This window comes from Centropristis striata, chromosome 20 (assembly GCF_030273125.1).
Source record: "Centropristis striata isolate RG_2023a ecotype Rhode Island chromosome 20, C.striata_1.0, whole genome shotgun sequence".
Classification (NCBI taxonomy): Eukaryota; Metazoa; Chordata; class Actinopteri; order Perciformes; family Serranidae; genus Centropristis; species Centropristis striata.
The window spans coordinates 2,037,359-2,050,822 of record NC_081536.1 but is presented as its reverse complement, the minus strand read 5'-3'; the positions used below and the strand labels follow the sequence as shown (position 1 = coordinate 2,050,822).

At 34.8% G+C, this 13,464-nt stretch overlaps 1 protein-coding gene across 1 annotated transcript in view; it reads right to left on the bottom strand.

The window, feature by feature from the left end:
* LOC131993104 (cilia- and flagella-associated protein 46) overlaps positions 1 to 2,356 on the bottom strand; it is a 149,656-nt gene extending 147,300 nt beyond the window's left edge. Inside the window, exon 1 of the mRNA XM_059358838.1 lies at positions 2,117 to 2,356. Coding sequence (XP_059214821.1) covers positions 2,117 to 2,165 — 49 coding nt within the window. The 5' untranslated portion in view covers positions 2,166 to 2,356. The remainder of the gene's footprint in view (positions 1 to 2,116) is intronic.
* Positions 2,357 to 13,464: the final 11,108 nt, after the last annotated feature.

The window sequence follows — 13,464 nt, the reverse complement described above, 5'->3', positions numbered from 1 at the left end:
AAACAAAATCACCAAAAAACGACACAAAATGACTAAAAACAGACACAAAATGACTAAAAAAAGACACAAAATTACCAAAGACAGGAAACAAAATGACCAAAAAAGACACAAATTGACCACAAAATGATCAAAAAATGATCAAAAACAGACACAAAAGGACCAAAAAAGACACAAAATTACCCAAAAAAGAAACAAAATCACCAAAAAGACACAAAATTACCAAAAAAGACACAAAATTACCCAAAAAAGAAACAAAATCACCAAAAAACGACACAAAATGACTAAAAACAGACACAAAATGACTACAGAAAGACACAAAATCACCAAAGAAAGGAAACAAAATGACCAAAAAAGACACAAATTGACCACAAAATGACCAAAAAAAGACACAAAAGGACCAAAAAAGACACAAAATTACCCAAAAAAGAAACAAAATCACCAAAAAGACACAAAATTACCAAAAAAGACACAAAATTACCCAAAAAAGAAACAAAATCACCAAAAAAACGACACAAAATGACTAAAAACAGACACAAAATGACTACAGAAAGACACAAAATCACCAAAGAAAGGAAACAAAATGACCAAAAAAGACACAAATTGACCACAAAATGATCAAAAAAAGACACAAAATGACCAAAAAAGACACAAATTGACCAAAACACACACAAAATGACCAAAAAGACACAAAATTACCAAAAAAGACACAAAATTACCCAAAAAAGAAACAAAATCACCAAAAAGACACAAAATTACCAAAAAAGACACAAAATTACCCAAAAAAGAAACAAAATCACCAAAAAACGACACAAAATGACTAAAAACAGACACAAAATGACTACAGAAAGACACAAAATCACCAAAGAAAGGAAACAAAATGACCAAAAAAGACACAAATTGACCACAAAGTGATCAAAAAAAAGACACAAAATGACCAAAAAAGACACAAATTGACCACAAAATGATCAAAAAAAAGACACAAAAGGACCCAAAAAGCCACAAAATTACCCAAAAAAGAAACAAAATCACCAAAAAGACACAAAATTACCAAAAAAGACACAAAATTACCCAAAAAAGAAACAAAATCACAAAAAAACGACACAAAATGACTAAAAACAGACACAAAATGACTAAAGAAAGACACAAAATCACCAGAGAAAGGAAACAAAATGACCAAAAAAGACACAAATTGACCACAAAATGATCAAAAAAAGACACAAAATGACCAAAAAAGACACAAAATTACCCAAAAAAGAAACAAAAATTACCAAAAAAGACACAACATTACCCAAAAAAGAAACAAAATCACCAAAAAGACACAAAATTAACAAAAAAGACACAAAATTACCCAAAAAAGACACAAAATCACCAAAAAACGACACAAAATGACTAAAAACAGACACAAAATGACTACAGAAAGACACAAAATCACCAAAGAAAGGAAACAAAATGACCAAAAAAGACACAAATTGACCACAAAATGATCAAAAAAAGACACAAAATGACCAAAAAAGACACAAAATTACCCAAAAAAGAAACAAAATCACCAAAAAGACACAAAATTACCAAAAAAGACACAAAATGACCAAAAAAGACACAAAATTACCCAAAAAAGAAACAAAATCACCAAAAAAGACACAAAATTACCCAAAAAAGAAACAAAATCACCAAAAAACGACACAAAATGACTAAAAACAGACACAAAATGACTACAGAAAGACACAAAATCACCAAAGAAAGGAAACAAAATGACCAAAAAAGACACAAATTGACCACAAAATGATCAAAAAAAGACACAAAATGACCAAAAAAGACACAAAATGACCAAAAAAGACACAAAATGATCAAAAAAAGACACAAAATGACCAAAAAAGACACAAATTGACCAAAACACACACAAAATGACCAAAAAAAAGACATTAAGTGACAAAAAAGACAAACACATGAACACTTTAACACAGTGGAGACAGAGCTGACTTCCAAAATGATTTGGTGACCCCCAGAAATCATCTCGCGACCCCAATTGGGGTCCCGACCCCAAGGTTGAGAATAGCTGCTTTAACAACTCGTTAAAACGGTAATTGTTCCTGAATGAACGTTAATAGACATTACAAACCGTGTTGCTCCTTTGCCTTGGTGAGATACTGACGAATATCCAGCTCCATAGCAGAGAAAGTTTACCAGCATAAACTAATACCGTCTAAGTTAATAATAAGTTGTTGCTGTTAGCTGTTAGCTAACTAGCTTTAAAGATATCACTACAACCACTTTAAGCGGAGCGCTAACGTATTTTAACCGCATTAAACCTGTACAGGTGTGTGACACTAGCAAGTCAACAATATTGCAAATTAGTTAAACGATAGAATTAATTAAATTAAATGCGGTATTATATGCCAATTATTAGTGTTTTTAATGAACAACTAACCCGCTTTCGACGCTATACTCGACCTAAACTATCCCAACATCCGTGTTTGAAGTTAGGGACCGTTACTAAGCAACCGGAGTAGTTAGGGAGCGTTACTAAGCAACCGGAGGCGGACTGGGCTTGAACTACGGTAAGCGAATGGGTCAAAAGGGCGAACACAATAATACAGTCATGGGAAACATGATTAGACCTTGTTTTATTTCAGTTTATTGTTCATTTTAATGCCTGGTAAAACTAAAGGTACATTTGTTCGGACAAATAACAAATCTAGCCATTTGTCATGGTTTTCTTGATAATGATTTTGGTTATTAGTGTTTTTAATGAACAACTAACCCCCTTTCGACGGTAGTGCTCGACCTAAACTATCCCACCATCCGTGTTTGTAGTTAGGGAGCGTTGCTAGGCAACCGGAGACTGGGCTTGAACTACGGTAAGCGAATGGGTCAAAAAGGGCAATCACAATAATACAGTCATGGAAAAAATGATTAGACCTTGTTTTATTTCAATTTATTGTTGATTTTAATACCTGGTACAACTAAAAGTACATTTGTTTGGACAAATAACAAATCTAGCCGTTTGTCATGGTTTTCTTGATAATGATTATCAAGAAAACAATGGAAAATGTCTAGATATCAGCTCTTAAATTAAACTCTTATGAGCTATTTTTGTTATCATTATATTTATCCAAACAAATGTACATTTAGCTGTACCAGACATTAACATGAACAAGAAATTGAAGAAAAAGGGAGGTCTGATATTTTTTTGTAATGACTGTATGTGGTATCAATTGACTATTTGCATTTCATTTCATTATGTTATACATATTAAGTGATAATAAGCGATTGGGACAAAAAGGGCTATCACAATAATACAGTCATGGAAAAATGATTAGACCTTGTTTTATTTCAAGTTATTGTTCATTTTAATGCCTGGTACAACTAAAGGTACACTTTAGCCATTTGTCATGGTTTTCTTGATAATGATTGTGGTTATTATCAAGAAAACAATGGAAAATGTCTAAATATCAGCTCTTAAATTAAACCCTTATGAGCTATTTTTGTTATCATTATATTTGTCCAAACAAATGTACATTTAGCTGTACCAGACATTAACATGAACAAGAAATTGAAGAAAAAGGGAGGTCTAATATTTTTTTTCCATGACTGTATATAGCACTTTCACACTTTTGCCTTATCTGGTCGTTTCTTTATTATGAGAGTGTAGGATCTTATTTTAAAGGTTATCTCATTATTTTCCCTTTTTATCACTAATAAATAAAAAAAGACCAAAACCAACAATTACTTTATCCTCCTGAGAATTTTTGTAATGACTGTATTTGGTATCGAATGACTATTTGCATTTCATTTCATTATGTTATACATCTTCATGAATACATGATGTATATAATATAAAATAAAACACACATATTACAATTTCACAATAGGGAATATACTGTATATAAATACTAAAAGCACAATGTACAATGTCTCTCTCTTTCTCTCCCTCTGCACTGACACATACACACACATAGGGGTACAAAAGGGGCACCTCTTCTTCATGCTTGGTCCCAACGCTTCATAACTTCAAAGTGCATCATTACAAATCAGGCCACTCACTGTGCAAATATAATTTACTTGGTCAAACCAAATACTGCTACTGATGTGACAAGGAAAGAGAAAGTAGTAGGGCATGGGCAAACTACAGTGGCTCTCCCTATAATGGACTCTGTTCATGGTTTGAGGTTTAATTGACAGAATCATGTATTACAGTACCTGCCAGAATTTCAAAGCGGCAGCGGTAGCTCCACAGTGGGGCCTTAAGCAAATTTGTTAAGCAGTTCATCGTGGGATCTGTCTAAATATACACACAAAGAGAATATTCACCCTTTGGGATTGCTTTAAATGTGAAATATATAATTATTTACTGGAAGAGATTTTTCCTCTGTCACTTGACCTACTTAATGGTTTGAGTTGGTGCTTTTATTTGTTGTTTAAAATTTCACAACTGTCAAAGCAACTGCAGCAGCAGTGCTTTTGCTGATAAATGTGAGTTTACTCTATGCTCACAGTTGAAATGCTGAGAGAAAAACCTACAGTATATGCTATGTGGATATTCCAAAAAGTAGATAAATAAATCACTGTTATTGGTCTCTTAAAGTCAGGTGTACTACACAGATATATATTCAAAGCATGTCTCATAAGCATAAAGTGAGTTATTTGTATCATTCCAAACACAAGTAATACAACCATAAGTGTTCATTTAAGCAGATTACGACCAAATATGCACAGCTTGCAGATTTAAAATTAAACTGCACAACAAATAGTTTTGATTTATGTTACTGATATAATTAGTTTATAGCAGAAGAAGGTGTGGCTGGCTTCACAATGTCCATAGCCAGGCAATCTGGCCAACACAGATGGTGCTATATGATGATAAATAGCCTCTAAAAATGCTAAATGTGTTTGTTCAAGCTGTCATGCAGTAAATTACAACAATACACCTGCCCTGTTTTATAGCTGACAAGAATCTTTACCCCTGTATTATCCTATGAAACAGATTATATTCAATATATTCAATTGCTATAATTACATAAACTCTGTCAACATCTGTCAGAATGAATGAAGATATAAATAAAGAACCCGGAACCAAGAACCAAGGCTTTGACATCTAATGTGAAAGTAAATCCTTGTCGACAGAAGATGTTTACCAAAATTAGCTTTTTCAAATGGTAGTAATAACAGTTAGATATTAAGACAGAGTATGTCCCAGGAAAAGGGGACATTCACTGTGTCCACTAAATCTGACTTTAATTCAGTGTCACTGGAGCTGCCGCAGGAATGGCTCATGCTCACAAAGAAAGACTTAAGTGTCTGGGATTACATTAAAAAAACAAGCCTGGACTCTTCTCAGAATTTAATTTAACAAACTCAAGAGTTAAAGTTCAATCCAATGAATGAATAAAGGCTAAGCCCCCGTCAGGGCTCGATGGCAGACTTGAGCTCCCATCCAGCTTCTGTTTACACACCATCATAAATACTATTTTGCAGAAACGCTGCATGTTTTTGTCGTGGTCTCTTGTAAGAATGAAAAGGGAAATTGAAATGCCATTAAGTGCTAATCCATTTGCCGTGTCTGCGAGTTATCTTTGGCCCAGTGCACAGACTCTATAGCCACGTTTAATGAGGATATAACCACGTGTCGCAATCATGTCAGAACCATTGATGCACACCAAGGTGCGGAACAAAGATAAACAATGCACCACCAGCAGCGAAATCACATTAATCACCCCAACATTTCCCAGAGATGAATAGAAGAAAAACCCTGTTACTCCTGTGTTTCACACCAGGATAGCTCATTGTTAACATGCAATCTGATAAACAAGACGTCAGAACAGTCATGTGGCTCTTTTTAATTAATTGCAAAAATTAAAATGAAACTGTTTACTGTTTGATAGCAGGCATTTACATATTAAATCTGTATATAAAAAGTATTTGTTTGTGTCAAGCTACGCACATGTACAGTCCTCCTCTCATTCATAATGAATCAAAGCCATTGTGTGGAATAAAACGCTTTTGCATTATCTGGCCCCCTGATGGGATAACTTTCAACATTTCTGAAAATCCCCATAACACCAGCATATCCTTAAGATGTTAAATCAGCGGGGTCAAATAAATTATTGATCAACTCTCAAACTGTTATCAATAATTGAGCAATTTGCATGTGAAGCCCACATACACAAGAATGGCAGCAGCCAAACAGTAATTGAATCAGCCTAAATTATACAGACTGGTTGATTATCCACATACATGCATATCCCATTATGCTTTACCATTATGAATGTATAACGAAGTACCAAATGCCTTCCTTTTGGACCTACAGCCCAAAAACTTTTATCTTTCATCTATGATTGAAAAGAGAGATTTCTTTATCTGTATGGTTACTAAACACTACAGTCTTTGACAGCAGAGTGTACTGCAATAGAGAGCAATGCTTAGAAACAGTCTAAATATAGAGGATCACACATGGGGGTAAAAGTTGGTACAAAAAATCCAGACTGTTCTATTTAACATTGTGAAACAGAACTATTTTGTTATGTTTAGGCAATAAAATTACTTACCTCCTTATTTCTCAGGAAAGCCAATAATGTTTGTGGGTCAATTTGACCCGGGGGGTTATCCAAAAGTGTCAGAAACTAAAAAATTCCAATAAACATTGTTTATATTTCATTAATAACTCCATTAATAACCATTACAATCAATATTTAGTGCAATGGTGTTCTTTACCTCTCACAGATCATGGATCAATGAGGATAAGTCACTCGTTTTTCATAAAAACTGCATGTTAAAACTTACTTTATGTACATTGGAAAGACCTACGTCTGAATACATTTAACTATTTTTTTTAATCTTTAAACTTTGAAATGGGTCAATTTGATCCTCGACATAACAGGAGGGTTTAGGTAAGGGGGCGGGGACAGGGTTTGGGTTAGGGTTAGAGGTTAAAATTACTTCTGGGCGCAGTTAAATTTGTGACATAGTAGGTGGTGCAGAAGGTGGTGTAGGAGGCAACATATCTATGTGCAGAACGTAATTTACAGGTTAATTTAAAATGATAAGCTGACTCTAGTTTCGAAAAGAGACACAAACACTCACTGTAAAAAAGCCAACTTGTATTTTTTGGCCAAAAACAGTGATTTAAGTTGGTAAAACTTGGAAATATAAATTATTGACATTTAGGGCAATAATGTAAGTTAGCACAACAAAGGAAGCCAGTTGTCTGCTCAAAAACAAGTTGCTGAGTTGTTGTTACTTATATCTTTAAGTTGGGGTTCACAACAAGGGACAATAGTTCTGATAACTCTTATTTCTTTGTTGTGAAATTTGGTCATTAGCGAAAGCTAGCGGCTAACTGATGCTAGCGGCTAACTGATGCTAGCGGCGCTGCTTGTTACAGCTACAAGAGTAGCCATTAGCGTATCAATGCTAATGATTTAAGTTGGTAAAACTCTCTAAGTTCTTGTTTATTTTTATTCCTGGTACAACTAAATGTACATTTCTTTAGACAAAAATAGCTCAGATAGCTAAGAGTTTGATTTAAGAGCTGATGATGAATGATTTTGGTTATTAACAAGAAAACCATATATAATGTACATTTAGTTGAACCCACCATTAAAATAAACAAGAATTTTTTTTTGTGAATTCACAGACTGGGTACGCCGATATTGCAGAAACGTAGTATTATCTAATTGTGTAATTATCATTAGTTATAAGTTTTATGCTTGAATTGGGTAATTATCTGAATTTGAATCACCTGAGTTTGGTCTTTGATTAATCTTATTTTATAAAAGTGTTAATAACTACCTTTTATACTTATTTGTAATTACTAGATGATAAACAGCAGAGAAATTATCTTTTTTTGCGAATCCGTCCATATCAGGCAGCAACCTCCGGGTCTGAGAAGTGAGGCAAACCAGGAAGTGCCTTAAGCTGCATTCTACCAAAAATTTCAGCTGGGGTGCTTTAGAAGCATTTTGGTCCATTCATTTCAATACAAAATGAGAAAACTTCTCACTTCATTTATTACCTTTTTTTTAGAACAACACCATGGTTTCAATCGCAAGTAAAACATCTTTTTTAAGACAATTTGATGTTAATAGTGTAAATAATGGCCCCATTTAGAATAAAATAGAAGATAAAGAATTATATGATTTGGGGCGGGGCTACCTTTGATTGACAGGTGGCTAACAAAGCGAGCCATCATCAGGAGAGAAGCAGAACAATGCGTATCCACGGCAACCTGTCAGTAAAGTTAAAAAGGAAGTTTACCGGTTTTGTCTCATAACTTTGACCCATTCACTGTGTTTACACTTAATGACAGTTTATTTGAACGTTTTGTTCAGTAAAAATGTCTTGTTCAGTGTTTGGTTGGACTAACAGACACTCCAAGGAGTCGCTGCTCAGTTCTCTTAAGTAAGTAACAATTTTGTTTTTGTTTTTAGCTAGCCAAAACTAACATCCCATTAATGCTAACATGAATTAGCAGAGGCTTCTCTCAGTCAGGATATGGTCTGCTCCCCTGAATATTTATACAGTCTATGGTCAGTATCTGCTTATTAACTTGTATGCAACAATAGCATCTAAAAAGGAAGAATGTGGTTTTACTTACCAACTTGTATTTTTAGTTGTTACTTACCTTCTTACCTGCAAAAGACCTTATACCTGATGTCATACTGTGTTGTATTTTCAGTTTCACCCCTGACCATATGAAAGTCTGCCAACTACAACACTGTTCCTCGGAGGAAGTAGTATGGTTAAGAGTTTAGCTGACTTTGCACTGTTACTGAAAAATAAATAAAAACAAACATAAGCCTCCACACTCATACACATGCACAAGCAGGCAGTGTTAACTACAAGTTCTTCCTGCACCAGTGAGTTGTCTGCAACTAATCACCAGGACCACCCACATTTAAGATATAACTCAATCAAGCAGTGAATTTTAAACAGACGTAGGTGTTAGTAATTTAAATGAATGCATCCAAAATTCACTGTGTGTTTGCAGAGAAAGCCCACGTTGAGCTGGGTATAATTAGTTTCTCATGAACCAAAGCCCTCTTCTTTTAAAAAAGACATACAGTAGCAACAATCATTGATTGAATAATGAGCCTCAGGCTAAATTCTGACTCCTTCTCCCAAGTGCCCATTTTAAATCCTTTCAGGCAATCAATCAGGTGGTTATTAAACTGAAATCAACTGACTGGGCAAACAAAAAACATGGCTAACTATATTGTTTCTTATGATGTCTCTTTTCATTTACACATTGGTGTATATTAATGTTCAATCCTCCTTTGGAATGAGGTTTTCTATTAGATGGAGGTAATTAGTGATGTGAAGCTGCTTTGGAGCATTTGCATGCATTTGTTACACCTCACAGCAGCTTTGGCGCACCCTCCCCAAATAACACTGAGTCATCATGAGCAATAAATCATTTACAGGTTCATAGCTTGGACACTTGCTTCCCTCAATATTTGTGTAATCCGATTTTTTCTAACACTGACTAGGTTAATGTTGCATTTCCTCTAAAATTTGCACCCTGCAGTGAATGTGGCCCCGAACCCCTCAAGTGTCCTACTTCATGCACAATAGGCAGACGCGCTTTGAGGATGACGTGGTCGCAGTCTGTGAGTTTAAACAATTCGACATTTGAAAATAATCTGGCCTGTCAGAGCCGGACCGCCAGACACACAGTTTCTTATCTACGCAAGCATGTGTTCAAACAGCTAATGAGGGTATTGACTCACTGCTCATGCTCGCATCGGAGATGACGGATGTCACTGATTTGTTTAAACATCATCAGCGTGGGGATTGGATTTGATGGCGCCCTGGATGCATACTTAGCAATAACTGACACGATGCCCAATCCTTCACAGCGTGTATTTGCTGATTTGGTTGCACTCCATAGAGATTAGTCCCTAATATCAAGTTAAAGGAAAGCAAAGCATTCCCAACAAGCTGTACCGCCGCATATATATTCTGTCATTCGTATCCGATAGACAGATTTAATGTATGCATACACTATGTTGGTGCTTAAGTACTGTAAAACAAAATACACAAAAGTGAATACAGTTTTAAAGGAACACTCTACCGTTTTTTCATATTAAAACATGTTATTCGGTCAAGTAAGACGAGTTGATACAGACCTCTTGCGTCTCAATGCGTGCACTCAATCGCCCTGGCGCGCGGCACCACTTGGCTAGCACTTAGCTTAGCCCAGTTCATTCATTAGGATCCAAACAGATGGACAGTTAGAAGAGACCAAACTCCTCCACGTTTTCCCTATTTAAATACAGCTACACGAGTAGTTAAACGACCAAGTATGGCGACACAAAATAAAACGTGGCGCTTTTCTAAGCGGATAAAAAGGATAACTATAAAGTATGGCGGAATAGCACTTGGGAGCACTTCTACTCGGCGCAGTAATATCATCACTCCTGAGGGGAGAAGATTTTTCAGGAGTATCCTTTTTATCCGCTTAGAAAAGCGCCACGTTTTATTTTGTGTCGCCATACTTGGTCTTTTAACTACTCGTGTAGCTGTATTTAAATAGGGAAAACGTGGAGGAGTTTGGTCGCTTCTAACTGTCCATCTGTTTGGATCCTAATGAATGAACTGGGCTAAGCTAAGTGCTAGCCAAGTGGCGCCGCGCGCCAGGGCGATTGAGTGCACGCATTGAGACGCAAGAGGTCTGTATCAACTCGTCTTACTTGACCGAATAACATGTTTTAATATGAAAAAACGGTGGAGTGTTCCTTTAAATTCCACTCCTGTCTGGTGTTTCACAGGAATCCAAAGTATTGTATCATGCTTGTTGGTTATCTCATTGTTTATGGCGTGATTAACTTGTACCCATGCAAGAATAAAAATGTCTGCTCCGACATTAAACACTTAAATCATCACAAGACAGTTTGAGTGTTTAACTTTGCAGCAATTGCTCAACAGACTGATTAAAATGCCCTAATGCCTCTGATGGAGGTTGATGATCCATTGAGAAATGATTAATCAGTTGTACTGTGAAGTGCAAGAAAGATAAATTACATAATTTATTCACCAGATTTATTTTGAGCCACACCGGAGGCGGGACTCTCAGGAATGCAATTTTGGCAGGACTGTCAGTCTAATACATTGGACCAGATTGATATATGTGTAAGATTACATTTTATGAATTCTAGTAGGATGATGTAGCGCCACCAAAGGGTCAAGCGTTCCCCCATCCAATACTTTGGCTGACCTCTTACATGCTGTAATCATCATGTTAGATGACATTTTGAAGCTGATACTAAGGACACTGTTCATCTTAATATAAAACATTACAGCAGCATATACACTACTGGTCAAAAGTTTTAGAACACACCAACTTTTCCAGAATTTAATTGAAAATGATGCAGTTTAATGTCTCAGTGTACAGTGTACTCAGTGAAAGTAAAAAAAAGATTAAAAATAACATTTTATGTTGGACTAAAGGACTAAAAAAAAGACACAAAATGACCAAAAAAAGACACAAAATGACAAAAAAAAGACACCAAAAGACACAAAATGACCAAAAAAGACACAAAATGACTTACAAAGACATGAAAAGAATTTAAAAATGGACAAAATAGCCCAAGACTCCATAGAGTTAAGTTGTTAACCCATTTCTTGTTCCCTGAAAAAGGCCTACTTGTACAATTCTGAAATGTACATTATTTTCCAGTTTTGGTTAAGCTTACCTTTTTTTATTTACCTCTGGCAGTTCACCACTTACCTCTGGACCCTTTCAAGCTGTTCATTTGACTTGAACTGCTTGAATTGCAATAAAAAACTGGAAAAATTGGGGTGTTCTAAAACTTTTGACCGGTAGTGTATGGTACTTTTTAAAAAGTGAAGGCCACACCCCCTTTTTTGGGTGAAAGAAAACAGAATCTTGTTGATATCAATGCAATTCTGATGTGCTTCTATGGAGCTAAAACTGTTTTATTTCCAATACTTCAGTTAACTTTCACTGTTTTAACTCCATATGCTTGTGGATGATAATTTTGCCAATCTCTTGTGAAACAGTCAGTTGTAAAAACATGTTCAATAATTATATTGTGACCTTATCTGAACCTGATCATTTGCGATAGAAATTAAGTTTGATTACAGTCTATTTTACTCTAAATGGGACCATAATTTCCTAAATGAACATCATGCTGAATTTAAGATGTGAAACTTGCATTTGAGACCATAAACTCACGAAGAAAATGTTAACTGAAGTAATAAAATTACATGACAAGTAAGGTAATTTTTCTTAACTTTTGTACAATTGGTCTTCTTTTTGCATCCAGTGGAGTCTCCCCCTGCTGGACATTAAAAGTATTATGGTTAAAGACACGTCCGTATTGGCTTCACTTTTCAGAACCCAAGCTTGTTAATTGGTTTCCATTCACCAATTTTTTTTTTTTTTAAAGTAGAAATATTACAATATATATATATATATATTTTAAAATGTTTACTTAAAACAACAAAGTAAATTACAAGTCTGACGCACGGTCAAAAGACTGTTGCTTCCACCATGTTCTGACTAAAAACGAAACTTAAGATACACAGTCAGTTACCATAGTTACCACTATATAGTGACATCACAATGTAAAATTTAAAGACATAGAAACATTTTTAACCCTTTAAACATTTCTAATTGTATATTTTAAACTAACATACTCTTAGCATTGCATGAATTACAATGAAATTATTGTCATTCATTTTTAACTGTTTTTAACTTAAATTATTATTGATGAACTGGCCCTTATTGGCCCTTACAATATATATATATATATATATATATATATATATATATATATAAATATATATATATATATATATATATATATATATATATTTGCGATCAGATGTTTTTATTCAGAATAATCATACAGGTTGGCAGAGCACCATCACATGAGTGCTCTTTCAAATAACAAACAATATGCTGAGACAGAAGGACCAAAAAACACACAGGGAGGAAAGACGGGAAGGGGAGGGGTACATAATAAAAACACAACAGTAAGAATGATGTCTGCAGCTTACTAATGAGCTATATAGAAACAGACAGAAATATTACAATATTATGAAAAAAGGTAGATAGGTTGCTGTATTGATCATAACAAAATGTAACACAATGGAATGTATGGCATGTAAATAGATAGATAGGAATCAATCATACTGTACATGGAACATCAAACTTAAACTTCCCCAAAGGTTCCACTAGATACAACATTTCTCAAACTAATTCATGAAACAAACATAATGCCATATTTACATCACATTTTCTCCATGACTATTGTTGCTTTTTTAATCTTGTTGTACTGTCTGCAATGGTTTAATGGCACCTACCTAGAGAATATGAACCACCAGCTGTTTATGCACCCAACTACTAATATTTGCATAATAGCAGTGGATGGAGATACAATGGCATGCATTCATTTGCATTTCTTTTGCCAATTATCTGGAAATATTGTTAAAATGCGTGCTACT